General features: G+C 40.1%; 2 protein-coding genes across 2 annotated transcripts in view; both read left to right on the top strand.

The window, feature by feature from the left end:
* Positions 1-24,206, top strand: part of CHD8 (chromodomain helicase DNA binding protein 8) — a gene marked incomplete at both ends in the record, with an annotated part of 40,578 nt that extends 16,372 nt beyond the window's left edge. Inside the window, 29 exons of the mRNA XM_084240007.1 lie at positions 629-712; positions 2,910-3,047; positions 5,131-5,252; positions 5,395-5,638; positions 6,696-6,872; positions 8,190-8,333; positions 8,585-8,840; positions 9,453-9,663; positions 9,907-10,102; positions 10,598-10,765; positions 10,955-11,134; positions 11,284-11,394; positions 11,712-11,908; positions 12,172-12,371; positions 12,476-12,632; positions 12,714-12,803; positions 13,069-13,172; positions 14,308-14,437; positions 15,496-15,571; positions 15,994-16,048; positions 16,264-16,471; positions 16,905-17,113; positions 17,208-17,927; positions 18,144-18,295; positions 18,564-18,866; positions 19,643-19,756; positions 19,939-20,118; positions 20,514-20,630; positions 23,640-24,206. Coding sequence (XP_084096133.1) covers positions 629-712; positions 2,910-3,047; positions 5,131-5,252; positions 5,395-5,638; positions 6,696-6,872; positions 8,190-8,333; positions 8,585-8,840; positions 9,453-9,663; positions 9,907-10,102; positions 10,598-10,765; positions 10,955-11,134; positions 11,284-11,394; positions 11,712-11,908; positions 12,172-12,371; positions 12,476-12,632; positions 12,714-12,803; positions 13,069-13,172; positions 14,308-14,437; positions 15,496-15,571; positions 15,994-16,048; positions 16,264-16,471; positions 16,905-17,113; positions 17,208-17,927; positions 18,144-18,295; positions 18,564-18,866; positions 19,643-19,756; positions 19,939-20,118; positions 20,514-20,630; positions 23,640-24,206 — 5,610 coding nt within the window. The remainder of the gene's footprint in view (positions 1-628; positions 713-2,909; positions 3,048-5,130; positions 5,253-5,394; positions 5,639-6,695; positions 6,873-8,189; positions 8,334-8,584; positions 8,841-9,452; positions 9,664-9,906; positions 10,103-10,597; positions 10,766-10,954; positions 11,135-11,283; positions 11,395-11,711; positions 11,909-12,171; positions 12,372-12,475; positions 12,633-12,713; positions 12,804-13,068; positions 13,173-14,307; positions 14,438-15,495; positions 15,572-15,993; positions 16,049-16,263; positions 16,472-16,904; positions 17,114-17,207; positions 17,928-18,143; positions 18,296-18,563; positions 18,867-19,642; positions 19,757-19,938; positions 20,119-20,513; positions 20,631-23,639) is intronic.
* Positions 24,207-25,883: 1,677 nt separating this feature from the next.
* SUPT16H (SPT16 homolog, facilitates chromatin remodeling subunit) overlaps positions 25,884-27,969 on the top strand; it is a gene marked incomplete at its 5' end in the record, with an annotated part of 35,064 nt that continues 32,978 nt past the window's right edge. The window contains one exon of the mRNA XM_084239673.1: positions 25,884-25,949. Within this exon, the coding sequence (XP_084095799.1) occupies positions 25,884-25,949 (66 nt within the window). The remainder of the gene's footprint in view (positions 25,950-27,969) is intronic.

The following is a 27,969-nucleotide window of genomic DNA, read 5'->3' as shown; positions in this document are numbered from 1 at the left end:
ATGTAACTGAGAATTGTCCAAAACAAAACAAAAGAAGGGTGGGGAGAGAGAGAAAAAGTCAAGGGAAGAGTGTTTCAGGAGAGACTAGTGAATTATTGAATACTGTGTAGCGATAAAGTTAAGATCAGTACAGAAATGTTATCATTGTATTTGGTTTTTGGACATGACTAATGATCCTGAGGAGATTAGTTTAGTTATATGATCAAAGGAAGAGTGAAATGGATGGACATGTGAGATTGACATGCTGTGTGTTTAAAACCTATGAAAGTTTGAGTATGAAGCAGAATAGAAAAGTAGTTGCAAAGATGGGAAATGGTAGTGCATGTTCATATGGTTATAGTCCAAAATAGAGGGATTGCTAAAACACGGGATGGATTTCAGGGCATATATGGAGAAAGTAACCTCTGTTATGGAGAGGAGACATTTTCTCTCATAACAGGCAAGAACATGTGTGCAGATATAGCAAAGTTTGGAGGATTTGATGATATGGAAGTGGGGAGCTCTGATTTGATAAATTGTTTTCTTAATAACTCTTGAAGTAGGGTCATCAGCTAAAGGTAGGATGGAGGGATAGGTTTACTTAACAATGGTCTTTAGGTCTTATTGTTTGATTTCTTAATTCCTCTAGGATGAAGAGCCCTTCAATCCAGACTATGTAGAGGTGGATAGGATATTGGATGAGTCTCACAGTATTGACAAGGACAATGGCGAGGTGAGTTGGGACCATGGAGGAACATGAAAGACTTCTTCTACTGGTCTGCTTGCCCATCCTTTATTTTTCAGTTATAACTGAATTATCTTTTGGACTGGAAAGGTACTTTTGAATTTTTCTGAGGGATCCTTAGAGTGATACTGAGAAGGTAAGGGGTAGAGAAGATTCCTATCTTCGGGCTTTATATACTGAAAAGTCATTCTCTTTGGTCTCCAGCTTTTCTCAGATTTTATATAGGAGACCCTTGATTCTCACTTAAGGGTGACAGGTGGGGAGGAGAAAAGGGTACTTCACAAATTTTCAGATTTATGAATATAAAAATATTTGTTCATATTCATAGCTTTCTGCATGTTGTTGAGAATTATTTCCTGAACTTATCATCAGTTAAATGCATTTTCATTTGTCATTAAAACAGATCTATGGCATTTGATTCAGTACTTTTAAACAGATTGTGCTGTCTGACTCCCATGGATTCAAATTGAGTAGGTCTATTGTGGGACTGTGTTTTCACATTACTCTCTAAGTTGTTCTCATGCATAGATTGATAGGTAAACACTGCTCTAAAAGCTTTCTTAGACTGGGTAGCAGAGTTTACAGATGCTAAAACACTTGCAGATACAATCTCATACATTACTATTTTCATTTTCCATGAGTCTTACAGATCTAAGCCACAGTGAATTTGACAGTCTCTTCTGTAAAACTCCTAAGTCTACTTTATTTAATGTTTTTAAGACCACTCACAAAGTCAACCTTAGATGTCCAAGGCCTATTACAATTCAGTACATCTTCAAATCCTAATAAGCATGCCTCAGATAACATATATTCTGCTTTTTGAATTAAAGGTGTGAGTTATTGTTTGTGGGAGGTGATTGAAAAATGCACCAGTTATTAACCTGGTTAGGTTAAATACTGTTAGTTAGCTAAAAGGATAGGTTAATTACCATTATTCCCATCATTTTCAGGATCACAACCTTCACAGCCTTAAAAGTCTTATGCTGACTACCACACTATACTTATCCTCCCCAGAATAATTTCTTTTGGTTAGGCCTGTTTTGGAAAGTATTATAACTGGCATGACAGATGAAGCTGTTATAGTACTCTGGTTCTGTAATTTATGTTCTCAATATTGGATAAAAACATTATGTGTACCTATGTTCCTTCTCCCAAGTGAGTTTAATTTGTCATCCTTTTTACATTACCTAATAGTAGAAATAAGTATTTGAATAAAGCCCTTGTAAAGTAAGTTATGATGCTGCAAAAATATGTGACCTGGACAAATGACTTGACTTAGAATGTGACCTGACTTCTATGATAAAGAAAAAGGTAAAGGAGTAACTGGGTTACTTCTTGATCTGTAACTCTGGAGTTACTGTGTCTTCAGACTTCTTGCTGGCTTCTATGAATTGGTAGAGATTCTTGTTGATTAACTCTAGGCCCAACCTAATTCTTGCTTATAAACCAAAAATGGAAATGCAGTGAGTGCAGTGATCATCTTGAATCATCTTGCCTCTTCCCTTGCAGTGAAATGCCTATATAGAGCATTGTGCTGTAGTTAGAATTTCAGCATTTTCTCTTCTTCACTTTTGTTACTTTCTTCAGTGATACTATCTTCTAATTATCTCCTAGCTTCCTGAGGCTCACAAGGAAATCTCTTTACCACCATAAGACCACTCTTTGAAGAAGCATCTGCATTCAGAGCATCAGGAACTCTGAAGTCCAGTGATTTCAGCCCTACTTTGCTCCTCTGGGTTTAACCTGTTCCTCACTTCTAAAAGTAGCCTCGCTTCCACTATATCAGATTTGGTGCCCGTATGCTTATCTTTTACAAGCTTTATCTTTTCATTTTAACTTAACTCAGTAGAGGTTAGGAAATAAAGGAAAAGAAGTTTTTCTTCCTTTTGTTTTTTTCCTTTGGCATCTGCCTGTTTGATAAGCATAATGTTTTAGTTCTTAATGTTCTAGAAACAACCAGATAGAAATTTAGAGCAGGTACTTATAAATTGTGTGGAAGAATGATCTAAGCCAAAATAGTGCAATGCATCAGCAGGTGAGCAAATGATTGGTGCAGTCAGCTTGACCTTTTCGATGCCTTTAAGTTATTGACACTTTGTGATCTGATTCTGTAATCAAAATCTTATTCTTTAACCACAGCAGAGAATACACAATTAGTTTATAAAGGCTTTGACTTCTTTCCTAGCCTGTAATTTACTACCTGGTGAAATGGTGCTCTCTACCCTATGAGGATAGTACCTGGGAATTGAAAGAAGATGTTGATGAAGGCAAGATTCGAGAATTTAAACGGATTCAATCAAGGCACCCAGAACTCAAAAGAATGGTAAATACCTTTGCATTTAGCATATAAAGTCCATGTACGGCTTTATAATTTTCCTTCTACAAAAGTTAATGTTGTTTTGACTTTTTGTTATTGAATATTTTTAAAAATATACAAAAATTGGGTAAGTAGTATCATGTATCTATTACCCATCTTTAACAGTTAACGCATAGCCATTTTTCATGTGTTTCTCTTCCCAGTTGTTCTCCTGTTTCCCAGATTTTTTTAAAAAGATTTATTTATTTATTTATTTATTTATTGATTTATTTATTTATTTATACATACAAGCACTGGGTACAGTCAGAAGCACGGGAGGGTGGGAGAAAGTAAGTTATGTGACCTGTCACCAGAGCGGGGAACAAGAACAGGCAGACTCACAAAATACACTGCTGAGGGGAGCAGTGGGTGCGACAGGAGAGGTCTGTCACGCCATGTGGGACCTTCGCTGGAGACCGGGGATCGAACTGGCACTGCAGAGGCTGCGGGCAGCTTCGCAGCCCAGTGCTCAACTGCTGTGCCACCAGGGGAGGCCCCCCATATTATTTTATTTTATTTATTTATTTATTTTTTTTTTAGAGGCATGTCTTATTTATTTATTTATTATTTGTTTTTGTTTTGTTTTGGTTTATACATGCACTGGGTACAGTCAGAAGCGCGGGAGGGTGAGAGAATTCACCAGAGCCAGAGCAGGGAGCAGAGCAGGCAGAAGGACCGAAGTACACTGCTGAGGGGAGCAGCGGGCGGCAGGAGAGGTCTGCACACCATGTGGGACCCTCCTCCGGTGGCCGGGGAGCAGCCGGGGATCGAACCGGCGCCGCAGAGGCCGCAGGTAGCTTCGCAACCCAGCGCTCAACCACTGCGCCACCGGGGAGGCCCCCCCCATATTATTTTAAAGCAAATTCCAGATTCCTTCATTTCATCTCTATAAATATTTTAATGTTTATGTCTAAAAAATGAATAATACCATTATCACATTTGAAAAATTTAACCATTCCTAACTATTATTAAATATCTAGTCTATATTTCCCTAATTGTTATCTATTTTTTTTTAATTTATTTTATTTATTTATGCATACAAGAGCTAGGGTACAGGCCAGAGGTGTGGGAGGGTGAAAGGATTCATCAGAGGCAGAGTGGGGAATAGAACAGGCAGATTGTCAGAAATTCACTGCTGAGGGGAGCAGCGGGCGAGACAGGAAAGGCTTGCTGCACCATGTGTGTTAGCTCCCTGGCCATGGATGGAACTCGTGCTGCTGCAGTGGCTGCTGGTAGCATCATAGTGCTGAGACTTAACCCCTTACGCCACCAGGGAGGCCCTCTGGCTTCTAGTTTTTAATATTGTTTGAAATGGATTCCAAATAAGATCCATATATTGCTTTTAATTAATATGTCATTTTAGTCTCCTTTGACCTCCTCTTTCTCATTTGCAACTTTTCTCTTGAAGAAACCAGGTAATTTGTTCTCTGGGATTTTCCATAGTCTGAAGTTTACCAATTTCATTACCCTTGGTACTTTTTGAATGTTCTCTGTCCCTTCTAACTCCTGTATGGTTAGGTGTAGAGCAGTGTGGTCCATTAGAGCTTTTTAGAGCTGTGCTGCCCAATACAGTAGCCTTTACCCATATTTCACATGCTGAATAGTGATGTGTGGCTAGAGGCAGATATAAAACATCTTCACTTATTGATGAAAGTTCCATCAGACGTCAGTGTTCCAGAGGCTTGATCATATAGGAGTGAGGGCCACTAAGTGTACTATCATTTCTTTATTTATTAGCTGGAATCTTCTATAAAAAGAAGTCTCACTTACTATTTGGTTACCCTGAGATACAGATGGTATAGGAAAGGAGTGTAAATGCTTTAATTTTTAATTTTTTAATTATCGAAGTAGTTCTTTAGCATCCTCCAGAGTAACTAATGGATTTTTACTCTTTTTAAGATGTAAGTAAAAATTCACAAGCTTGAATAAATTTGACGTTTTAATTCAAGCAGTAATGTTTTTGAATTGAGTTCTACCAGAACTACCTAGTAAGTTTGTCTACTTTAGTTCATGTCTCCATCTCATTTATTCAAATTTCCTATTTTTTTAGACTCGTCCACAGGCAAGCGCCTGGAAGAAGTTGGAGTTATCACATGAATATAAAAACAGAAACCAATTACGAGAATATCAGTTGGAAGGGGTCAATTGGTTGCTTTTTAATTGGTATAACAGGTAAAGGAAAGAGTGGACCCATGAGATATGGGCTAAGTCTGGGATTATTTGTATTACTTTTCTTTTGAAACTTTGTTTTTATATACTCCTTTTTAAGATGGTATCTTTGACATAGTTTTCTTTTTCCACGATGAATATGCAGGCAGAATTGCATCCTGGCTGATGAGATGGGATTGGGCAAAACTATTCAGTCCATTGCCTTCTTGCAGGAGGTATATAATGTGGGCATCCATGGCCCCTTCTTGGTTATTGCCCCACTGTCCACAATTACTAACTGGGAGCGAGAATTCAATACATGGACAGAGATGAATACTATTGTGTACCATGGCAGTCTGGCCAGCCGGCAGATGATTCAGCAATATGAAATGTACTGCAAAGATTCACGGGTGAGATACATGTCTTCGGCCAAGGGACCTGGTATTTTAGAAGCTTTCACATGAATAAAAGACTTTTGATACTCTGGTTTTAGTGTAATTCTGTGCAGATTGTATAGGACTTTTTTTTTTGTGTGTGTGTGTGTGGGACCCTCGCCCGTGGCCGGGGAACGAACCAGCGCTGCAGAGGCTGCAGGCAGCCTCTCAGCCCAGCGCTCAACCCCTGCGCCACCAGGGGAGGCCCTATAGGACATTTTTTTTAGGACTTTTTTTTCAATCTTGCTATTTGGATCCAGTAGAAGGTCTAACTTTTTTTTCATGAGGACATACATTTTAAATAGAATTTTATTTACCAGCATTGGCTTTTAATCAACAAAGTGATTTTCATTCTGAAAATTTTTCATTCTGAAAATCACTTAGCCACTTTAATTCCTTGATCCATGTGGTGGTGAACTCAAATCATTTCCTCTCTTGCCTTTTTTTACCCCCTAGTCTACTGAAATTTTGAACAGTTCCTTTTTCTTTGTGAACTTGAAAATATATTTGAATCACTTACCCTTTTTTAATAGCAAGTTTTCTACCATCAGTTTTCTGTGCTTTTTATTTCAACCAAACCACATTTATTCAAGTCACATTTTACTGTTCTTAATTTTGTTTTGATGACTTGATTCTTCTGTTTTTAGGCAATTACCAATATTTCCACATACAATATTAGCTATTTTCACTTCAGATGTGTGTGTTTCAGTGGTGCCCATCATTTGTGGATTTCATTGTTAACCAGCAAAATACTAAGGCTGAGATACATGAACTAGGCAAAAATGTCCAGCTTCATTCAGTGAGGACTGTCATAGTCCCAAGAACTAAATATGTTGAGGAGGCAATGTGTCTTACATTCAGTGATTTGGCACTGTTTATCAGGAAGATAAATGGCATTGAAGGTGGGTGGTGGTGCAGTTTGTATTTCCTACTAAGCTTGCCTGAATTTGGAAAAGAAAATGTGTAATTCAGAAGAACTCCTTGTTTTAGGTATGTTTTAGCCTTTTTCTGACTTTACTGACTTCATGCTTAGGGGCGCCTCATCCCAGGTGCTTACAAGTTTGATGCCCTGATCACCACTTTTGAGATGATTCTGTCAGACTGTCCTGAGCTTCGTGAAATTGAGTGGCGCTGTGTTATCATTGATGAGGCCCATCGACTGAAGAATCGTAATTGCAAACTACTTGATAGTCTTAAGCATATGGACCTGGTGAGTCCTCACATTTGACTTGTGGACAAAACACCTGGATTAAAATAGCCCTGATTTACTGTGAAATTAAAATAACCCCAATTTAGCAGAGAAGAAAAAGAAATCACCATCTTGCTTTTGGGTGGTGGGTATTGATCTATAGGATCTCTGGGAATGGTTACCTAAAAGTTACATAAGTTTTAGAATTAGAAGGCAGATTAAGCTAATGGTTCTCAATCAGGTGGAGAGGAGGGATTCTATATTAGTTACCTATTGCTACATAGTAGAGTACCCACAAATTTAAACAACAAATACATTTTTCAGGATTCTCTAGCTCAGTAATCTGCTTAAGATTCAGCTAGGCCATTCTTCTGGTGGTCTTGTCTGGAGTCATTAATGTATCTGCAGTTGGCAGTTGATGCTGGTTGTTGGCTGGGTCACCTGGGCTCAACTTCAATGCAGACATCACCCTCTAATAGGTCAGACTGGGCTTCCTTACATGGTGGAGTTGGAGGTGGAAGCTTATAAAGCATTTGAGTTATAGGGTCTGAAATTCACACAGTACCACTTCTACTGCATTCTCTTTGTCAAAACATGGCACACCAAGATTCAATGGGTGAACCTTGATAAGAGGAGCTACAAAGAATTTAATGGCCGTATTTAATACAACACAGATACATTCTCTAGAGGGGGACTATACTAGGACATCTGAGGGGGGTTGGGTGTGGAGAGACATGTAATTGGAAAGAAGGCATATTCTGAATTGTTTATTTCATTGTCGCAGTGTTTAAGTTAATTCAATGTGTTAAATAACATCAGGGTTCTTCTTGAATGTTTTATGCTTATCAAAACATGGAGCAAGAGGCTTCCCTGGTGGCGCAGGGGGTTAAACATCAGCACTATAAAGCAATCCGCAGCTACTACAGCATGAGTTTGATCCCTGGTCGGGGAGGTGACCCACCTGGCGCAGCAAACCTCTCCTATCTCGCCCTGCTGCTCCCCTCAACAGTGTATTTCAGTTAATCTGCCTGTTCTGCTGCTCCCCTCAGCAGTGTATTTTAGTCAATCTGCCTGTTCTGTTCCCCACTCTGTCTCTGATGAATATTCTCACCACCACCACCCCCACCCCCATACCTCAGACCTCCACCCCCGCTCTTGTATGCATAAATAAATAAATCTTTAAAAAAAAAAAAAAAAGGAGAGAGCAAGTAAAAGAAAAGGGAGTAATCTGGTCCATTCCCATAATTTTGTAGATAAAGTTATACACTCAGTAGAATATTCCAGAAGTCCTTTGTGTTTTTGAATTTTATCATTCTGAATTTTATCATTCATGTGTAGGAACATAAAGTGCTACTCACAGGAACACCATTGCAAAATACAGTGGAGGAACTGTTCAGTTTGCTTCATTTCTTGGAACCTTCACAGTTTCCTTCAGAATCAGAGTTTCTCAAGGACTTTGGGGATCTCAAGACAGAAGAACAGGTAGGAAGTCTGGTGATAGGGCAGATAAAAGATAAAGTTTGTACCTATTGCCATAAAAGGTACAAAGATAAAGTAGATACCTATTGCCATACACATCAAAAACCTTTCTGGACTCTGTGTAGCCTTGTCCTTGCATCATTTGGGGGCATTGTCCACTTAGATACTGGAAAACTTATATCTTCTCTGTTTCCACATTATCTGAAAGTGTTTGTCTTCTTGTTCCTGATTTCTTTTCTCTGTTTTGGACACAGGTTCAAAAACTACAGGCAATTCTTAAGCCAATGATGCTAAGAAGACTCAAAGAGGATGTTGAAAAAAACTTGGCACCCAAACAGGAAACTATTATTGAAGTAGAACTGACCAACATCCAAAAGAAATACTACCGGGCTATTTTGGAGAAGAATTTCTCCTTCCTTTCCAAAGGGGCAGGTCATACTAATATGCCTAATCTACTCAACACAATGATGGAGTTGCGTAAATGCTGCAATCACCCGTATCTCATTAATGGTGAGGAAGTTCCTGGAAAATAGCTGAATTTCCGTAAAACTTAAAGTTCACTTTCTAAGTGATATACCTCAGGAAAAATGGGTGCATTGACTAATCCAGACTAATTTGGGGATGGAGGAGAGTTCTTTTAATAGGGCTCTTAATTGAAATGTCTTTGTCTAGTTTATTCTACCCTGCACAATCTCCAAAATTAAATAGAACCTATTATTAAAAATTTCATGAATAAGAACTCAGGTCATTCTGTTATGTGTATAAATGTCCTCACTGTTACTCCATTTTGCTGGTTCTAATTTGGATGCCAGTAGAGTGGTAATAGCCATTTGCATGATCTGTCCTAGTCCTTGTACACATACTTACACATCTTAGATACCCTGTTAAACCCAATTATAATTGTAAGACTGACTTGGAAGGTTTTGATGTAACACATCTGCAGATGATTTTGTATTTTTTTCATGCTGAAATGTATGTGAGAAATGTTCATCTCAAATCATTACTGTTTTTGTTTTTTTTTTTGTTTTTTTTTTTTTTTTGCTTCCAAATTGTAGTTAAATAAATCACAGTCTTAGTAGGTTTCTCTACATCTTACCATCAAGTTTAATTTTTTTTTGGCAGGTGCAGAAGAGAAAATCCTAACAGAATTTCGAGAAGCTTGCCATATCATACCTCATGACTTCCACCTGCAGGCCATGGTTCGCTCAGCTGGCAAATTGGTTCTTATTGACAAGTTACTTCCAAAACTGAAAGCTGGTGGTCATAAGGTTCTGATCTTCTCCCAGATGGTACGCTGCCTGGATATCCTAGAGGATTATCTAATCCAAAGAAGGTGAGAAAAGAGTCTTTATAAGCCTTGTGTTCACTGTATCCTCAAAGCTACAAAGAGTAGAAGGTCCTGAACTGTGCCCAACTTCAGTAGAAACTGACCAGGTCTGGAATGAGAGGCATATGCCTAAGTTTCTGATATGGTTTTTGGCCAACTGGAGACATGGAGATACTAATATTGATCCTAATATGTTTGGTCTCTGTCTCCTTAGCCAATTAAAATTTTTTTTCTGTGACTCCTATACAGGTACTTATATGAGCGTATTGATGGGCGAGTTAGAGGCAACCTTCGACAGGCTGCTATTGATCGCTTCAGCAAGCCTGACTCCGACCGCTTTGTCTTCTTGCTATGTACCCGGGCTGGTGGACTTGGTATTAATCTCACAGCTGCAGATACCTGCATCATTTTTGATTCAGACTGGAATCCACAAAATGACCTGCAGGTAAAGGAAATTGCTGTCTTAGAACTAAGTACATAACCTAGGAGATTTTTCAACAGGATCAGGACCTCTTAGGAAGTGTCTTTCAGAGAGTATGGAATTTTTTACTTGTTTAGGGGTGGCAGTTTAAATCAGAGGTCAGCAAACTTTTTGTAAAGAAACAGTAAATATTTTAGACTTTGCAGACCATATGAGCTCTTTTGTTACTACATATCTCTGCTTTGTTGCACAAAAGAAGCCAATGGTATATGTAAAGAATGGGTGGGACTCTGTTTCAGTAAAACTTTATAATAGAACTGGGTAGCTACAGTGCATAGTTTGCTCACCCCTGGCCTGCATGATAGGGCAGTATCCATCTGGAAATTGAATTTTGATTTGGAGTTAATCTCATGACTGCTTTGTAGATGTGAATTGATATTTTGTATCCTTTCCCCATCTGTCTCCTACCCCCATCTCATACTTCCTTTGTTCTTTCCTTCTCTCCCTTTTTTTTAAAAGGCCCAGGCACGTTGTCATCGAATCGGGCAGAGCAAAGCTGTGAAGGTGTATCGTCTTATCACTCGTAATTCCTATGAGAGAGAAATGTTTGATAAGGCTAGCCTCAAATTGGGACTGGATAAGGCTGTACTTCAGTCCATGAGTGGTCGTGATGGCAACATTACTGGAGTGAGTCCTTTTAGACTATCGATATGTTTGTAGCAGGTCATGATGATAGAGGGAGGCAAAAACTATGTCAGCACAGGAATCTACCTTGTGTGGATTTTCAACTACTATTTCTTATAATAAACTAAAATACTATGATATAGTTAGGTAATATTCTTAGTAGTCTTTTCATCTTTCTATCGGATTTTGTAGATCCAACAGTTCTCTAAGAAGGAGATTGAGGATCTCTTACGAAAAGGAGCATATGCAGCCATAATGGAGGAAGATGATGAGGGCTCCAAGTTTTGTGAAGAGGACATTGACCAGATTTTGTTGAGACGAACCACAACCATCACCATTGAGTCTGAAGGAAAGGGGTCTACTTTTGCCAAGGTATGTTTTGTCTGTGCTAGAGGCTAGTAAAGACATAGATAAAGATAGGAATTTCTATATTTTAGGTACATTTTTTTAATGTAGTTACGGGTTTCTTATTGCTCAAAAAAATGTTAGTCAACATTCTGTGTTCCTTTATTTCTCACTAGGCAAGTTTTGTTGCTTCTGAAAATCGGACAGATATTTCTTTGGATGACCCCAACTTTTGGCAAAAGTGGGCCAAAAAGGCTGACCTGGACATGGATCTACTCAATAGCAAGGTGAGCTTACTCTTCCTTCAAGGAGGAAGTGTTGCAGAAGAAATATTCCTCATAGGAGTCTTTATAGCTACTCTGATTCTTCAATGTTGACCTTCTTTTATGTTGGCATATATATAAGGATCATTGTACAAACTCTCTGTATAGGAGGCCCCAGAAAACTACTTGAATTTGCTTACTTGAGTCCTTATAGATTATTTTGAATGTCAAAAACTTTGAGTATCTATAAATTTATTTCCAAGGCTGTTTCAATCCCTGATTGTCTAAATTCCTTTCCCATGAACATATGAAGAAAGTTACCTCTTCTGTTCTCTGCATAGAATAACTTGGTGATTGACACACCTAGAGTACGGAAACAAACCCGCCACTTCAGCACTCTGAAAGATGATGACCTGGTGGAATTTTCTGATTTGGAAAGTGAAGATGATGAGCGACCACGCTCTCGCCGGCATGACCGTCATCATCCCTATGGGCGCACTGACTGTTTTCGGGTGGAAAAGCATCTCTTGGTATATGGGTAAGAGTCTGCCTTTCCATCCCATGTAGAACATCTCTGTTCTAATAGACACCCTGTTTACCTTTCAAATTGGAGCTGTGACAGAAGGACTAAGGGAGTTGGTTGCCTTTGAAGAACTTGTTTCTATTTATTCTGTTCTTGTGATTTCCCAACATCTTTTTGTCTCCACCATTTGGGAGATGTGATTTTGGCGGACAGAGATATATCAGTGAGTTGGCATTTCCAGGAAAATGCTAATACAATTTCCTTTTTGGTTTTTCCAGTTGGGGACGGTGGCGAGATATCTTGTCTCATGGTCGCTTCAAGCGCCGTATGACTGAACGAGATGTAGAGACAATCTGCCGGACCATTCTCGTGTACTGTCTTCTACACTATCGTGGGGATGAAAATATCAAAGGCTTCATTTGGGACTTAATTAGCCCTGCTGAAAATGGCAAGACAAAAGAATTGCAGAATCATTCAGGTAATTATCAACTCTTTACTTTTCATCTTTCTATAGGTTACCTTATCATTTTCATGTCCAAGGGTTTTTCTCAATCCAAGTCTTCAATGTCTCTCCTGTCCAAGGTCTTTCTATCCCTGTGCCTCGTGGACGCAAGGGGAAAAAAGTAAAGTCACAAAGCACTTTTGATATCCATAAGGCAGATTGGATCCGGAAATATAACCCTGATACTCTCTTCCAAGATGAAAGTTATAAGAAACATTTGAAACATCAGTGTAACAAGTAAGAATAGTACTTAGCAAATATTAAAGCATTTTCCACTTCAAACTTTCTATTATTGAGCCAGCTCTTCTGCTCTTCTAGGGTGCTGTTGCGGGTCCGAATGCTATACTATCTGAGGCAGGAGGTCATTGGAGACCAAGCAGAGAAGGTGTTAGGGGGTGCCATTGCCAGGTAAAATTATGCTATGTTTTTTTTTTTACGCTCTGCCTTATTTCAAGAATGATTCGTTTATTTCCCTCTATAATGTCTTTGGGATACCTAATAATTAATGTTTATATATCATGTCTTTAATTCTATACCTTATATAAGCAGGAGGAAATAGGTAGACACATGAGTATTTAAATGAGTGGATAGAAGATACCTGGCTAATATTTCCAAGGATTATCATATCCATTATCTGCTTCATTATGCTGACTCTGACCTCTTACACCTTTAGTGAGATTGACATATGGTTCCCAGTAGTGGATCAGCTGGAGGTTCCAACAACGTGGTGGGACAGTGAGGCTGATAAATCCCTGCTCATTGGCGTCTTTAAGCATGGTAGGTACCTTCTTTTAGCTTATTCCTTTCCTGTTGTTGATTTGTGTTAGAGATAGAATATTTAATATTAATTGAGTTCTCTGATCTTCAATAAATTTAGGTTTAAGTGGTAAGCTAGTTCTTAAATATCCAGAGCAGAGCAGTTAGTTTTTATAAATAGTTGTTCGAGAATGACCAGACAGATAATTAAATCTCAAGGCAGGAAGACTCCCATCTGTTTTTTAATCACTGTTACCAATCTTTAGGTCATACCCTCTCAGTTAAGGTTCCACGAATCAGGGGAGGTACTATATGCCTACTCATTAGTAATAACCACAGTTAATTGTTTGGGTTTCCTGTGGCTTGCTAAAAGTATTTTACTTGTATAGTTATTTTTTTTCCCTGTGACCCTCGTACTATCCATTTGTCTAAATGGTCATCAATTTAATGACGTGAGCAACAGTGTTTGACTGAAACAAAAATAAAATATTAAAAGGGGGAATGTTCCCTTTTTGTCTTGCCTAGAAATAAACCCAGGTATTAATAGCAGTGACCACTAACTTCCCGTGAATCAGTAAATTCTTTTTTCCAAAGACTTTTCTGTACTTCTATAAGGTAGAAGTGATTGAGTTAATCTATGTTTTTTTTTTTAAAGTTTAAAGGGACAAGAAAAAGCAGACCATTTATAGTCTTTGGTTTACTTGTGAGACACAGAGCTGATAAGAGTCCAAATATCCTGAAATGTGTTTATTCATTTCATTCATTCTTTCAATGTTAATCAGACATTCAGAGTCCTATTTGTTTGTAGGTGTAAGTTTCTTATGCTTTATTTGAGAATGTGTTACCTAGCTCTAAATTATTCAACTTTTTTAGTTTCTTTACCTTTATTGGACGAATAATAGAAAGATTACCAGTTAAGTGGCTATTTAAATCTATCACCATTTTATGTAAACTGATTAAATTCCCTTCTTCAATAACTTATACTAAAACTTTTTATGACTCTACACTGTAGAAATGTTGAATATAGTATTATAATCCAACAAAACTGTCTCGATTATATATCTTACTTAACTTTTGCAAAATAGCACACATATCATATTTACTCTATCAACATACCAAGTAAATTTCTTTAATTTATGCTTCTTTTTCCTTCTAGGATATGAGAAATATAATACTATGAGGGCAGACCCAGCCTTATGCTTCCTGGAAAAGGCTGGCCGACCAGATGACAAGGCCATTGCAGCAGAACACCGAGTGTTGGATAATTTTTCTGACATAGTAGAAGGGTAAGCATTGGGGTTAGTTCTCTAAAAACTCTGAGTCCACCCTATAAAGGCTCATAGTTGCTTGTGTTGAAAGGTAACAATTCTAGTTTTGACTAAATGTGTTGGGATTCTTAGTGGTAGTTATACTCATGAATGATAAATCCTTGAGAGAGAATGGGACCAGTGGAAAGGACTCCATAAGCTGGCCTAAATCCACAATCCATAAGATGCTCCTAAATGTGAATGTTAATGTTTCTCCCAAATGTTTCATTTGACTCAGCTTTCTTTGCAATGCTTTTCGATATCGCTATAGTAAATGGCTAAGAAGATAACTCAATCTCATATAACCATGCATTTCTTCATGCTACTTTTTGGTATTGCCTAAAAAATTTTGCACTATATCATCTTCCAGCAATGTGTGACAGATTGACTCTATCAGGATACATGCCTCAGTGATGAGTTGCCATGCTAATACTGAGCCACCAGCTAAGGCAATATTGCCCTGGTTTGGGTGCCAGTGAGTTTAACAAAACTTCTCACATGGAGACCTGAGAGGCATGTAAAGTAATTCACATAGGTCATAAATACCCACTCACTTTTGTGATAGAGAGATTTCTTTTTAATGATTACAACCTCAGTTCAAGATACTTAAAGGAAATTGGGTCATTTGTTTTTTGAGAAGTGTTTATTATGTCATCCTTAAGCTCAATAGAGCAAAATATTAAGGAAGCATGGATCTTCAAATGAAATAATAAAAGTAAGTAGTTGGGATGAGAGGGATAGTGGGTTAAACATTAAAAAAAAAAAAAGCAAGAGAAAGGAAATGTGCTGGTCAGAGTGTTTAATTTCAAATTCAAGCAATATAGACTACCACATTGTCAGTTTTTCCAGTTATTTCTCCTGTTAGGTGCTGTATATAACTTACTCAAAGCTTAGCACCTGGTAGCCATTCCATCAAGCATTACAGAAAAGATTAGTCCATGTTAGATTCTGTGTTTTGCCAGGTCTTTATCCTCAGTTCCTCTTAGTGAAAGAAGATGTATTATTAATATTTTTGTCATGCCTCTGAATAATTTTAGGGTTGACTTTGATAAGGATTGTGAAGACCCTGAATATAAACCACTCCAGGGTCCACCAAAAGACCAAGATGATGAGGTAAGGAATCTCATTTGAGTTTAGCTTTTCTCTAATACTAAATAGTTTAGTATTCTCCCATTCCTTGGACCCTATATTAATTGATAATATGAAATGGAAATAAATACCATTTTGAATATGAAAAGAATTACAATGCCAACTGGGGGAGATCAGGGATGGCCTTATGGATAAAGTGGGACCCAAGCTGGATACTGAAATAATTGACTACTAAATTCCTGAGTCCTGTTATCATTAAACTATTAATAATAACTCACTTTTCAGGTTATATTTTCTTATTATTTTACTTGATTGCTTCCATTTTTTTCTGTGAGAGTCCTTTCATTGGAAGTGTTTCTTGCTCCCTTGGTGCCAAAATGATTTCAGAGTGCCAACCTCCCCCCTTTCTTCACCTTCCATCCTTTGGGGTGGATCTCTTTCTCTAGGGTGATCCCTTGATGATGATGGATGAGGAGATCTCAGTGATTGATGGAGATGAAGGTAAACTTCTAGGTGAACTAGTACAATTTTGTGTGGGGTGGTGGGGGTTTATTTATTTATTTTCCCATATCCTATCGCCCCTTAGCCTGATAATTCTGATAATTCTATACTATCTTGGGATTTCTAAGAGCTTTACCTTTGGGTGGGTTGAAATACTAGTATTGTTTCTATTATCTTTCCTGTACCTTCTATTTATCCTGCTTTATTTCCCACAGCCCAGGTGACCCAACAGCCAGGTCATCTTTTCTGGCCTCCAGGCTCTGCTCTAACAGCCAGACTTCGCCGCCTAGTTACAGCCTACCAGCGCAGCTACAAGAGAGAACAGATGAAGATAGAGGCTGCAGAACGAGGGGACCGGAGACGACGGCGTTGTGAGGCAGCCTTCAAGTTAAAGGAAATTGCAAGGCGGGAGAAACAGCAACGGTAAAATATGACTAGGAATTTGGGCTGAGCTGTAAGTTTGTCTTCAATTGTGACCCTATCTTGAAAAGCATCTTGGAAAGGATTTGGAATTCCTTACCGAGGGACCATTTTTTGCCTTTAATTGTTACACCTCTGTGACATAAAACCTCACTAGGTACATAACCACATAGGTGATCCAGGTAGTGCTTGTTTATAGCCATTCTCATTGATTTATTTCCCCATATCCTTTCTCCCCTTAGTCTGATAATTTTTAAAAGTCTTATACACACATTATAGAGTACCTTTTATACCACCTCTTCTGCTTTCTTCTGTGCATTTTTTTTCCTGCTACTTTCAATTTTATGTTTTTCAGGTATTCTAAACCACACTAAAAAGTATTCAGTCTCCCTGTATTCTTTTAATCACTGTTATCCGATTCCTCTTCCCTCTGTAGGTGGACAAGGCGTGAACAAACTGATTTCTATCGAGTAGTGTCTACTTTTGGTGTGGAATATGACCCTGACACCATGCAATTCCACTGGGATCGCTTCCGCACTTTTGCCCGACTGGACAAAAAAACAGATGAAAGCCTTACCAAGTACTTCCATGGCTTTGTGGCCATGTGCCGCCAAGTATGCCGCCTTCCCCCAGCAGCTGGAGATGGTAAGGGAGACTGGAGAGCTAGGAAGTGTGGGGATGGATGATCATACAACCAATTCTTGAATCATTTCTTTCCTACTGTCTCTGTATGTTACAGAGCCCCCGGACCCCAACCTGTTCATTGAGCCTATTACTGAGGAGAGGGCCTCACGGACTCTCTACCGTATCGAATTGCTTCGGCGCCTACGGGAACAAGTTTTATGCCACCCCCTTTTGGAAGATCGGCTGGCGTTATGTCAGCCTCCAGGTCCTGAATTGCCCAAATGGTGGGAGCCTATTCGGCATGATGGGGAGCTTCTACGAGGGGCAGCCCGCCATGGGGTGAGCCAAACAGACTGCAACATCATGCAGGATCCAGACTTCTCTTTTCTGGCTGCCCGTATGAATTATATGCAGAATCATCAGGCAGGAGCACCAGCTCCATCCCTGTCACGCTGCTCTACTCCACTGCTACACCAGCAGTATACCTCGCGCACTGCCTCACCACTGCCCCTGCGCCCAGATGTTCCTGTTGAAAAGCCACCCGAGGAGACAGCTGCCCAGGTTCCCAGTCTGGAGAGTCTGACTTTAAAGCTAGAGCATGAGGTGGTGGCCAGGAGCCGAGCAAACCCACAAGACTATGAAATGCGAGTAGCTCCCTCTGATTCTACCCCTCTGGTTTCCCGGAGTGTCCCACCAGTCAAACTAGAGGATGAGGATGATTCAGACTCTGAGTTGGACTTGAGCAAGCTGTCACAATCATCCTCTTCTTCCTCATCCTCATCCAGCTCCAGCTCCAGCACTGATGAGAGTGAGGACGAGAAGGAAGAAAAGCTAAGTGAGTGCATGTGACAGGCTGTTGGCCCTCTTCCCTATTTCCTCTTCTCTGCTCTTTCCTTTCTTATCTAAATGCATCTCCTGAAATAGATGTTAGTTTTGATTTGATAAAATGTCAAAAAAAGATCTGTTATTCTTTGAACTTCTGAAAGCCCATATGATACCATTCCTTTCTAACTTTATTCTTTCATCTTGTTCATACATGTATGATCTCTAGCTGCTGACCGGCCCCGCTCAAAGCTCTATGATGAAGAGAGTCTCCTGTCCCTCACTATGTCCCAAGATGGATTCCCAAATGAAGATGGAGAACAAATGACCCCTGAGCTTCTGCTGCTACAAGAAAGACAAAGAGCATCTGAGTGGCCCAAGGTAACAGCCTTATTCCTGGAAACATACAGTTTAGAAATACAGTGAAACATATAAAGGGAAAATGGAGCAGATAGTTCTGGTTTTCTTGTATTGTGTTTAGTGTTACATGTTTTTCATGAAACTGGGAAGGTGATAGTATTTATTACCTTCCTTCTTTCTGCCTTAATATTTGTACCTATCCTGATAATAACAGAAATATTCTTTGGCACAGAATCATACAACTAGTCAGTTTTCCGAGCTTAAAACCAGTATATTTTTTTCCTTTCAGGATCGTGTCCTGATAAACCGTATTGACCTCGTCTGCCAGGCTGTACTCTCAGGGAAGTGGCCTTCTAGCCGCCGAAGCCAGGAAATGATAACAGGAGGAATTTTGGGGTCAGGCAACCACTTGTTAGACAGTCCTTCATTGACACCAGGAGAATATGGAGACTCTCCAGTCCCCACACCACGAAGTAGCAGTGCAGCTTCCATGGCAGAAGAGGAAGTATCTGCAGTCACCACAGCAGCAGCTCAGTTTACCAAACTTCGCCGAGGCATGGATGAAAAAGAGTTTACAGTTCAGATCAAAGATGTAAGCTCAGCATTTAGGGATTGGGATGTGGGGAATGAGACTGTAGTCCTTGCTAGTTTCACTAACAGGATACTAATGTATTTGGTCAGCTAACTTTAAAAATGAGAGGAGAAATTAGAGGTCACAGTGATCCGTTTAAAAAAAAGTCATTGAAGTAATGAAAGGGATCTTGACTTTAATCTCCTGAAGACTAGATTAAAAGAGACAACATTTTTGAAAGAAATCTAATTGACACAGGCTTCTTTGGATAACTTGCTTTTAGATCTAAGCCTGGTTTTTAAAAAATTGAAATCGAATTTGGGAAAGCCATTAAAATGACACCTAAGTATTAAGAGCCTTAAGTTAAAAAGGAATGTTTCCTGTGAAATTAAATCAGAATCTTCTTTTCTATTGAACCCAATTAGCTGGTCATTAAGTACTTAATAAGAAAAATGTCTTAAATTAGTATGTGACAGTTATGTTAGGATTTGCCCCTATGATGAGTTGCCATGCTAATATTGAGACTCTCTAGGTAGGGTATTTTTTTTACCCTGCTCTGGGTGCTGTTGAGATAAATTGTATTTCTCTTAAATCTACCTGAGGGGCTCTAAGTCAAGAAATAAAATCTTTCCAATGAGAACATACATAAATTGTGTTATATTTCTAACTGAGATAGTCTTCTGTCTCACCATCGTTGAGCCAGTGGATGACCTTTAACCCATGTCCTCCAAAGCTTTAATCTTTACTTTAAAAACATGTGCCATATAATGTCTTGTGTGGGTGGGTTGTGTTCCTAGGAGGAAGGATTAAAGTTAACATTCCAGAAGCACAAATTGATGGCTAATGGAGTAATGGGAGATGGACATCCATTGTTTCATAAGAAGAAGGGGAACAGAAAGAAATTAGTTGAGGTGAGTGATAAAGTCTTCAACATGATAAGATCTTTTTATTCCTGGTAATTTATGAAGATAGTTGGGATTGAGGGATTAGAAGATTTTAGAGTTATTTTATTGGCTACCATTGGCTCTGCTCCCCCTCCCTCCCTGCCCCAAAGAAGAGTATGTGCTCATGGGGGTGGATTCTGGGTTTGCAGCTGGAGGTGGAGTGCATGGAAGAGCCCAATCACCTTGATGTGGACCTGGAGACCCGGATCCCTGTCATCAATAAGGTGGATGGTACATTGCTGGTGGGTGAGGATGCCCCTCGCCGGGCTGAACTGGAGATGTGGTTACAGGGTCATCCAGAGTTTGCTGTCGATCCCCGATTTCTAGCGGTGAGTGGCAGTTCCATACAGCAAGATTTTAAAGTCATTCCCTTGGTATTTAGCTGTGTGAGAAGGAGAAAGCATGCCATATTATGTCACTGGTTTTGCATCCAAAAAATAAGAGTTATTATACAAAATCTTCATGTCTCCCAGAGTTGTCATGAGTGTCAAAGTAATATTGTCACTTGTTAAATTAAATGGTAGACAATTGTTTACTCTTAAGCTTATATAACTACCTAATCTTTTTTGAGAGATCTGCCTAGTGGCAGTTTTGCAATAATTAGAACTAAGCATTTATTTATTCATGTAATAAGCAATTATTTATTGTCAAGCTAGGTCTAGTGCCATATTACTACAGAGAAGATATTTATTCTGCCAGGATAACTGGTACTTTTCTATTGCAGTATATGGAAGATCGTAGAAAACAGAAGTGGCAGAGATGTAAAAAAAATAATAAGGCAGAATTGAACTATTTGGGAATGGAACCAGTACAGACAGCTAACTCTAGGAATGGAAAAAAGGTAAGATTGGAGCATTAACACTCCGTCTCCAAAGTGAAGTGTGCTTTCAACGTATGTTATGACTGGAAATTACTTAATTCTGTTTTATTTTTTAAAGATTTATTTTTATTTTTTATGCATACTAGAAACTGTGTAGGCCAGAGGTGCAGGGCATGAGAAGTTTCACCAGAGACAGAGTGGAGAGCAGAATAGGCAGATGGATTGAAATACACTGCTGAGGAGAGCAGCGGGCAAGACAGGAGAGGTCTGCCGTGCCATGTGGGTCAGCTCCCTGGCCAGGGATTGAACTCAGGCCACAGTGGCTGGTGATAGTTGATATTGCTGTGCCACCAGGGAGGCCTTTAATTTTATTTTTCTCCCCACTGTACACTTCTGAAAAAAATGTATCTTCAGTTTAATGTGGAAGCCCAGAGTATTTTTACTGGTATTTTTCTAGTACTGTGGAATTGTCACCTCAAGAGCATAAAATTCTGAAAACTGACATCGTACTTGAAACTTATTAAAATGTACGAATTAGTAAATGTGTTAAAACATTCAAGACTTTATCTTGCTCTTCTGTTAAGGGATTTTTTTGCAGATGCTTTAACCTTTTCGTTTTGCACATGCCCAAGAGTGAGAGTTCTGAGCAGATAATCTCTTAAAAGTTTTATGACTCTATATATCTTAGGAATGATTTGGAAACCTAAGGAAAAATAGTCTTGGGTTTCCCAGAACACTAAAGAGTTGAGTATCACTAATACACCAGCAATGGAAAAAGGAGGGGAAACTATGTTTCATCGTTTATAATGGCATTCTTTACATTTTGATCAAAATAATGGTAATTCTATTATTTTCAAGTATAATCATGGTTAATAAACTATTTGGTGGACTAAGTTTACCCATAGTTTCTTCTCCTTCCTACAAAACTATACCTGCAAAAAGTTTCTTTGACTACATGTGTCTTAACTTTGGATGGTAGTGTTTTTTAAACATTTTTTTAAAAGTATAGTTTGATTTGATGTAGGTAGTTATTAGAAATGAATTAGCACTTGCTACACATTATCTTTCAATAAAATTTTCAAATGAATAAGATCTTTTACATTTAACAAATTTTAATAACATTATTTTGCACATAATAGATTTGTGAGGTAAATTTAGGAGGCTTATTTTTTTTTCATATAGGGGAAAAGTGGGTTCATGTAAATATTGTTACCATGTAGGGATGTTTTAATTTTTTTCTTACCCTCCATGGAAGCAAGCATGTAATAAGCAGAATAGTTATGAGAAAAGCCCGGTGGCTAGAGAGCCATCTGTTTCTTGAATCTGACATTATAGGGCAGCCTCTGGGAAAAACTTTTCCTTCGTTATTACCTATTTTTACAATAAGTAATTTTGCTACTTCCTTAGTGGCGTTTGATAACTCTGGGAAAAAAAAAAGATCAGAGGAAATTAGAAAAAATCTTAATGTGACTAGAATTCTGAGCAGTAGTCTGGCACTACATCATTGCTGGGAGCTACAGGAATTTAGGTGTTTACAATAGTTACATTTTAAAAATTCACACAGCACTTGCTTCAGCAGCATAGGTATTAAAATTCAAACAAGAGATTAGCATGGCCCTGACTCAAGGATGACATATAATTTGTGAAGTGTTCCATAATTTTTATGGAAAAATGTAAAAATCCATAGAAATGAGTATCAAGATACTGTTTTTCTAAATCATAAAAGCATATTCTCAAGTGTTAGGCTTAGATTAAGATATATAGTCCAGGGCCTCCCTGGTGGCACAAGAGGTTAAGTCTCAGCACTATGAAGCTATCCGCAGCCACTGCAACACAAGTTCGATCCCCAGCGAGGGATCTGACCCTCATGGCGCAGCAGACTTCTCTTATTTGACCCACTACTCCCCTCAGCAGTGTATTTCAGTAGACCTGCCTGTTCTTCTCCCCATTCTGTCTCTGGTGAATCCTCTCACTTCCTGCACCTCTGGCCTGCACCCAGTTCTTGTATGCATAAATATAAATAAATCTTTTTTTAAAAAATAGAGTCCATAGACATGTGTAACATGGTCTGAGTTTAATGCCATCCTTTATGCCACACTTCCAACCCTTCTATTGCCTGAGTCTAGCAAAGCAAGGGTACTGAAAGCAGTGTTTCTCCTTCAACGAATTTAACCAATTTTTTTTTTTAAAGATTGATTGATTGATTTATACAAGCACTGGGTACAGTCAGAAGTGCGGGAGGGTAAGAGAATTCACCAGAGCCAGAGCGGGGAACAGAATAGGCAGACTGATGAAATACACTGCTGAGGGGAGCAGCGGGCTGCAGGAGAGGTCTGCGTGCCATGTGGGACCCTCGCTGGTGGCCAGGGATTGAACTGGTGCTGCAGAGGCTGCAGGCAGCTTCGCAGCCCAGCGCTCAACTGCTGCGCCACCAGGGGAGGCCCGAATTTAACCAATATTTGAAGTCAGTATTTAGAAGAAAGCAATTCAAAATTCAGTAGATAATGTAAGCCTACCAATGTGAGGAGAAAAACATTAATTTGGTGAGGAGCTACTCACAATATGTTTGGTGTTCTAGATATCCAAAAATCTTAATGTTTACCCCTGTCTCAAGTTTACCCCATTTATGTACTGTAAATATTGATTTAGCTATACTGCACTTCATTTGGCCAGATGATGTAAACAACCTACCATCAGTAAAGCATACTGTGCAAGTACTGGTTCATTCACTGTTTTATTCTTATCCCTTATTAACAAAAGTAAGGATTTGTGGAATGGCGACCAGAGTAAAGATAAAATATCATCATAAAAATAAGCAAAACTCTGTCAAATCCTTTCATTTAGCTGCAACATCAGAATGCTCTAGCCGGCAACATTCACAGTTGCTCCTCCTAGTTACTACCATCAGGCCTTGTCAGACTACTAAAGATCAATTTGATGAAAAAACATTTGCAAGTTAGAATTCTGTTGACTTCTGTTTCCCCCCCACCCCACCCCCTTCTTTCTACTGTCTTCTATTCCTCCTCCCAGGGTCACCATGCTGAAACTGTGTTCAACCGGGTTTTACCAGGGCCTATTGCACCAGACAGCAGCAAGAAGCGGGCCCGTAGGATGCGACCAGACCTTTCTAAGATGATGGCCCTGATGCAGGGTGGAACCACTGGGTCCTTATCTCTGCATAATACCTTCCAACACAGCAGTAGTGGCCTGCAGTCAGTGTCATCTCTGGGTCACAGTAGTGCCACTTCTGCATCTTTGCCTTTTATGCCATTTGTGATGGGTGGTGCAACATCATCCCCTCATGTAGACTCCAGCACCATGCTTCATCACCACCACCACCACCCCCATCCCCACCATCACCACCATCACCATCCAGGCCTGAGAGCCACTGGCTACCCTTCTTCACCAGCCACTACCACCTCTGGTACTGCCTTGAGGTTGCCACCACTGCGACCTGAGGAAGATGAGGACGATGAGGATGAAGATGATGATGATGATTTATCTCAGGGCTATGATAGCTCAGAAAGGGACTTCTCACTCATTGATGATCCTATGATGCCAGCCAACTCAGACTCCAGTGAAGATGCTGATGACTGATGTCCCATGGTCCCCATTGCTCGGGTGGCTGCTGTATTTTCATTTACTCTGGCCCTTGGACTATGGAAAAGTGGGAGGGGCAGGGGAGATGTGGGGAAACCCAGGACTCCAGGAGGTGAAAAGGAAAAAGAAAACTTGTACCTGATTGCTTCCAAATTTGAGAGGATTGGGTGGGCAGGGGAACTCCTAAAATAATACATGACCACTTCCTCATTTCTGGGGAAGAAAAGGAGACTAGAGCAGCTGATGCTCTCACCCCTCCCTAGACACCTCCATTAACCACAGACTATGTAGCGCTGGCCCTGGCCTCTGGCAGAGCCTGTTCCTGGCCGAACTGTGGATACAGCTGGAGGGTCAGGAACTGTTACCTTCCTTCCCCTTGGCATTAATAAATTTAAGTTAATCCTTTTTCACTTTTCCCTTGTTCTGTATTTGCTCAAATCCAATAATACTCATTTAAAGAGCTGATGTAATTTCAACACTAACTTCCTAAAGGTCATTACTGTTCATGCAGTTACCTGAATAAGGCAGACAATTCACCTTTACTCCATTAAAGGATGTGAGTAAGCTGTTCAGCTTGCTGAAGGCTAGGAAATGATATAAGCTGAATAGTATACAAAATGTCTCAGATTCAAACTCCAAATTCTTAGGAGGGATGTGAAGGAAGAGCTTCATCAAGAACCTTGTACATTTTGTTTGGATTAAGGTGCTTTTGGGAAACCATAAGAATGGTGTCACTTCATAAAGTGTGGCAAGGAGACTGGCTGATTGGAAGAACACCTCTCTACTTGGGCCTGGGGTCTACTTTGGAAGAACACCTCACTACTTGGGCCTGGGGGCCTACCTGAGCTGTGTGAAAAACCGTTAAAGCCATTTGTTTACCACGACCCTTCCCCTAACATTCCAGAGTTCAGAAAAGCCTGGCATTTTATTTTCTTTCTAATGCCAAATTCTTCCCACAAAACTTGACTGGTTTATTAGGAGGTGGGGCTTCCTCTCCAGGGCTCTATTTGTCCCTCAAGGAAGCCCCTGACTCAGGGTCCTGGCACGAAAGATCCTTCCAGCCCTGGAGAAGCAGCGATCGCTGCTTTCCCACCTCTAGGAGAGGCAGGTACCCAGTTATTGCTGCGGGCTTCCCACTGCCACCCCACGGCAGATCCCGCTCTTTCCTCTTCCCCTTCCTTTGCCGATGGGTGGGGCCTTCACACCCGCGCGCGGCAGCTCAAGTGGGGCGGGGCGAGCGCGTCAGGCCTCCCGCCTCCTTCGCAAGCCCAGCCGCTGCCTCCTCGACAAAAAGTCGGAGCTCCTGGAAATCGCGGCCCTGGTGAGCGTGAGGACTGGAGCAGGGCGTCACGTGATGACGTCGACTTGCGTGCGGCTCTTGCTAAATTGATGAGAAAACCCCGCGAAAATCTAGACTCTTGGCATTATACTTTTGTTGATCTCCCCACCCTTTTTTTTTCCCCCTCTCTCCGCCCCCAAGCTCTGGAGAGAAGATTTAAAAAAAAAAAAAAAAAATCTGCACGCTGCCGGGACCCGGAAGCGGAAAGGGCATCTTTTTTGAGGTCGGTACTTCCGGGTCACTGGGAGAGTGCGGGATTCCGGGGCCGAGAGCGGGTGGTGGAGCCGGGACCTCGCGTGATTCTCGGAACCCGAGGAGGAGCGGCGTCTGTGGCTATGGCTGTGACTTTGGACAAAGATGCCTATTACCGGCGAGTGAAGAGACTGTACAGCAATTGGCGGGTGAGCTGGATCCCGTAATTAATTTCCCTAGGGAGCCCACCTCTGCCATCCCATAATAACTCCGTTTTTCGGCGCCCTTTTTTCCCTTTCGATCGGTAATACCCGGTTTCAGTGTCGCGCCCCTTTCGTTGCTCCAGGATCCTTCACCCGCAGACGGCTCCGAGCGCCCCCTGGTAATAGGGAATCCCCCGCAATCACCCTGCCCTGCGGCCACCACCATCTTCCCCCGAGTGCCGGCCCCCGTCATGCATAACAGCCGCCCCTCGTAGCTCTTCCCGCCCTAGAAGAGGCATCGTCCTCCCTCCCACTCCGTGATCTCGTCTTGCTGCCCCCTCCTGCAGTGTTCACACACACCCACGCGCCCGCTCTGCCCCCAGAACCACGGTAGAAAGCCCCAGGTCCCGCCACACTTATCACCACCTTCGTGACGGATGGATGGAGGGGCGCTCAAGGCTGTGAATCCGGCTCTTAGCGTTTGTCGTTTGCGGGGTTTTTGCTGGATTTAAAAAAACAACAACAAATGCTGCTCACGCGCAACCGCCTCTCGTTCTAGGCCTTGCTGTGGGTAACACAGAAACCTCAGGCTGAAGACCTGCAGGCATTGGTAATAGAAAAAGCGATGTGTTGCCCAAAACCTTGTTCGTTTTCCTCCTTGGTAGTGTCTGGGGCACGTGTTCAAGAAAATGAGCTGTTGCGGTCTTTTAAAGATTGGGCCGTTTTGCTGCTTGAAAAACATCCACAGTTAACATTTATTTTTATGATAGTAATTTATCAATTCATACGTTTGGTTGCGTCCTGTGGTGCAGCGTGAGCTGTCTAGCTTAAGGCTGGCCTCGGAACTTTGTCATCTAGGGAAGATAAAACTAATAAAGACTTTCTAAACCTGGAAAATGTACGCAAAAATTATCAATCTGATTTCAGCGTTTTAAGTTGCCTTTGCAAATTGATCTACGGACAAACCAAGCTGCTGGTCATTTCCCTAACTTTGAAAATAAAGGTTCCTGTGCATGTTTCATCTTTCGAGGATAAATGCATGGAGATAATTGGAAATAAAATGGATCCTCTGTTGCATTTTATGAAAGGCAAAATTAAGGACTGTGCTAGACAAATAACCATAATTTTTAAAAATTTGCTTAATTTCTATTTGCTACAGCTTTTTTCACTGTCAACAAAATTAATTTGAACATGCTCCATGTTGAAAAGGTCTTTCTAAAAGCTCTTATATTTTCTAAAGATTTGTAAGTACAAGTGTGCTAAAGATGACTAAGTTCTAGTGTACTGGTATAATCGAAGCCCTTCTATCCGTGGACCCTGAAATTAAACACCCTTAATGTAGAAGTTGTTTCTAGCCCAGTAAAATCACTTTATCAAGTTATTTCTCATTCTCTTTAGACCATTCATGAAAGGTATGATTAATTCCGAGCTCCAAGTTTCCCAGCACAACTGATAGATGAAAAGCATGAAACTAGGAAAATCTTGAGGCCTGAATACACATTAACAAACTTAAGATCAAATGGCAGTCTTTAAATTCATGAAAATTAAATTACTATCCCCCCTTTTTTTTTGTTTTTTTAATCATTAAATTGATATCAGTCCTCTCAGATATTGTTAGGATAGTAGCATTGTAGCAGTATGAGCCAAATCAATATAAAAATACTCATTAGCTAATCTTGTGGCTAATTATTACAAAAACCTTGATAGACCTGTATTTTTTTAATAACTAAATTTCAGTAACTACGCCCAGAATTCATTTTATGTGGACGGTCTTTTAGGTTACATTACTTGCATTCTGATCTACTTAAGCAAAGATAACAGTTTTCTGGGATAAGTTCTGATTGCTGTAGCAGAAAGATCGTTGAGTATATAGGTGGCATGCTCTGTTTGTTTTACTTTATTTTATTAAGAAAACTGGCATCGAAATAGAATAGCTGAAGTTACCTATATCAATCCCAAGTCTTAAACTATTATCTTCTTCAAAGAAATCTGTTAAAGACAAAAAATTAGTTTGGGCTCTACACCC

The sequence above is a fragment of the Talpa europaea genome (genome assembly GCF_964194135.1).
Source record: "Talpa europaea genome assembly, chromosome: 8".
NCBI lineage: Eukaryota > Metazoa > Chordata > Mammalia > Eulipotyphla > Talpidae > Talpa > Talpa europaea.
Note: the sequence above shows the minus strand (reverse complement) of the source record. Positions and strands in the feature narration are given on the sequence as shown.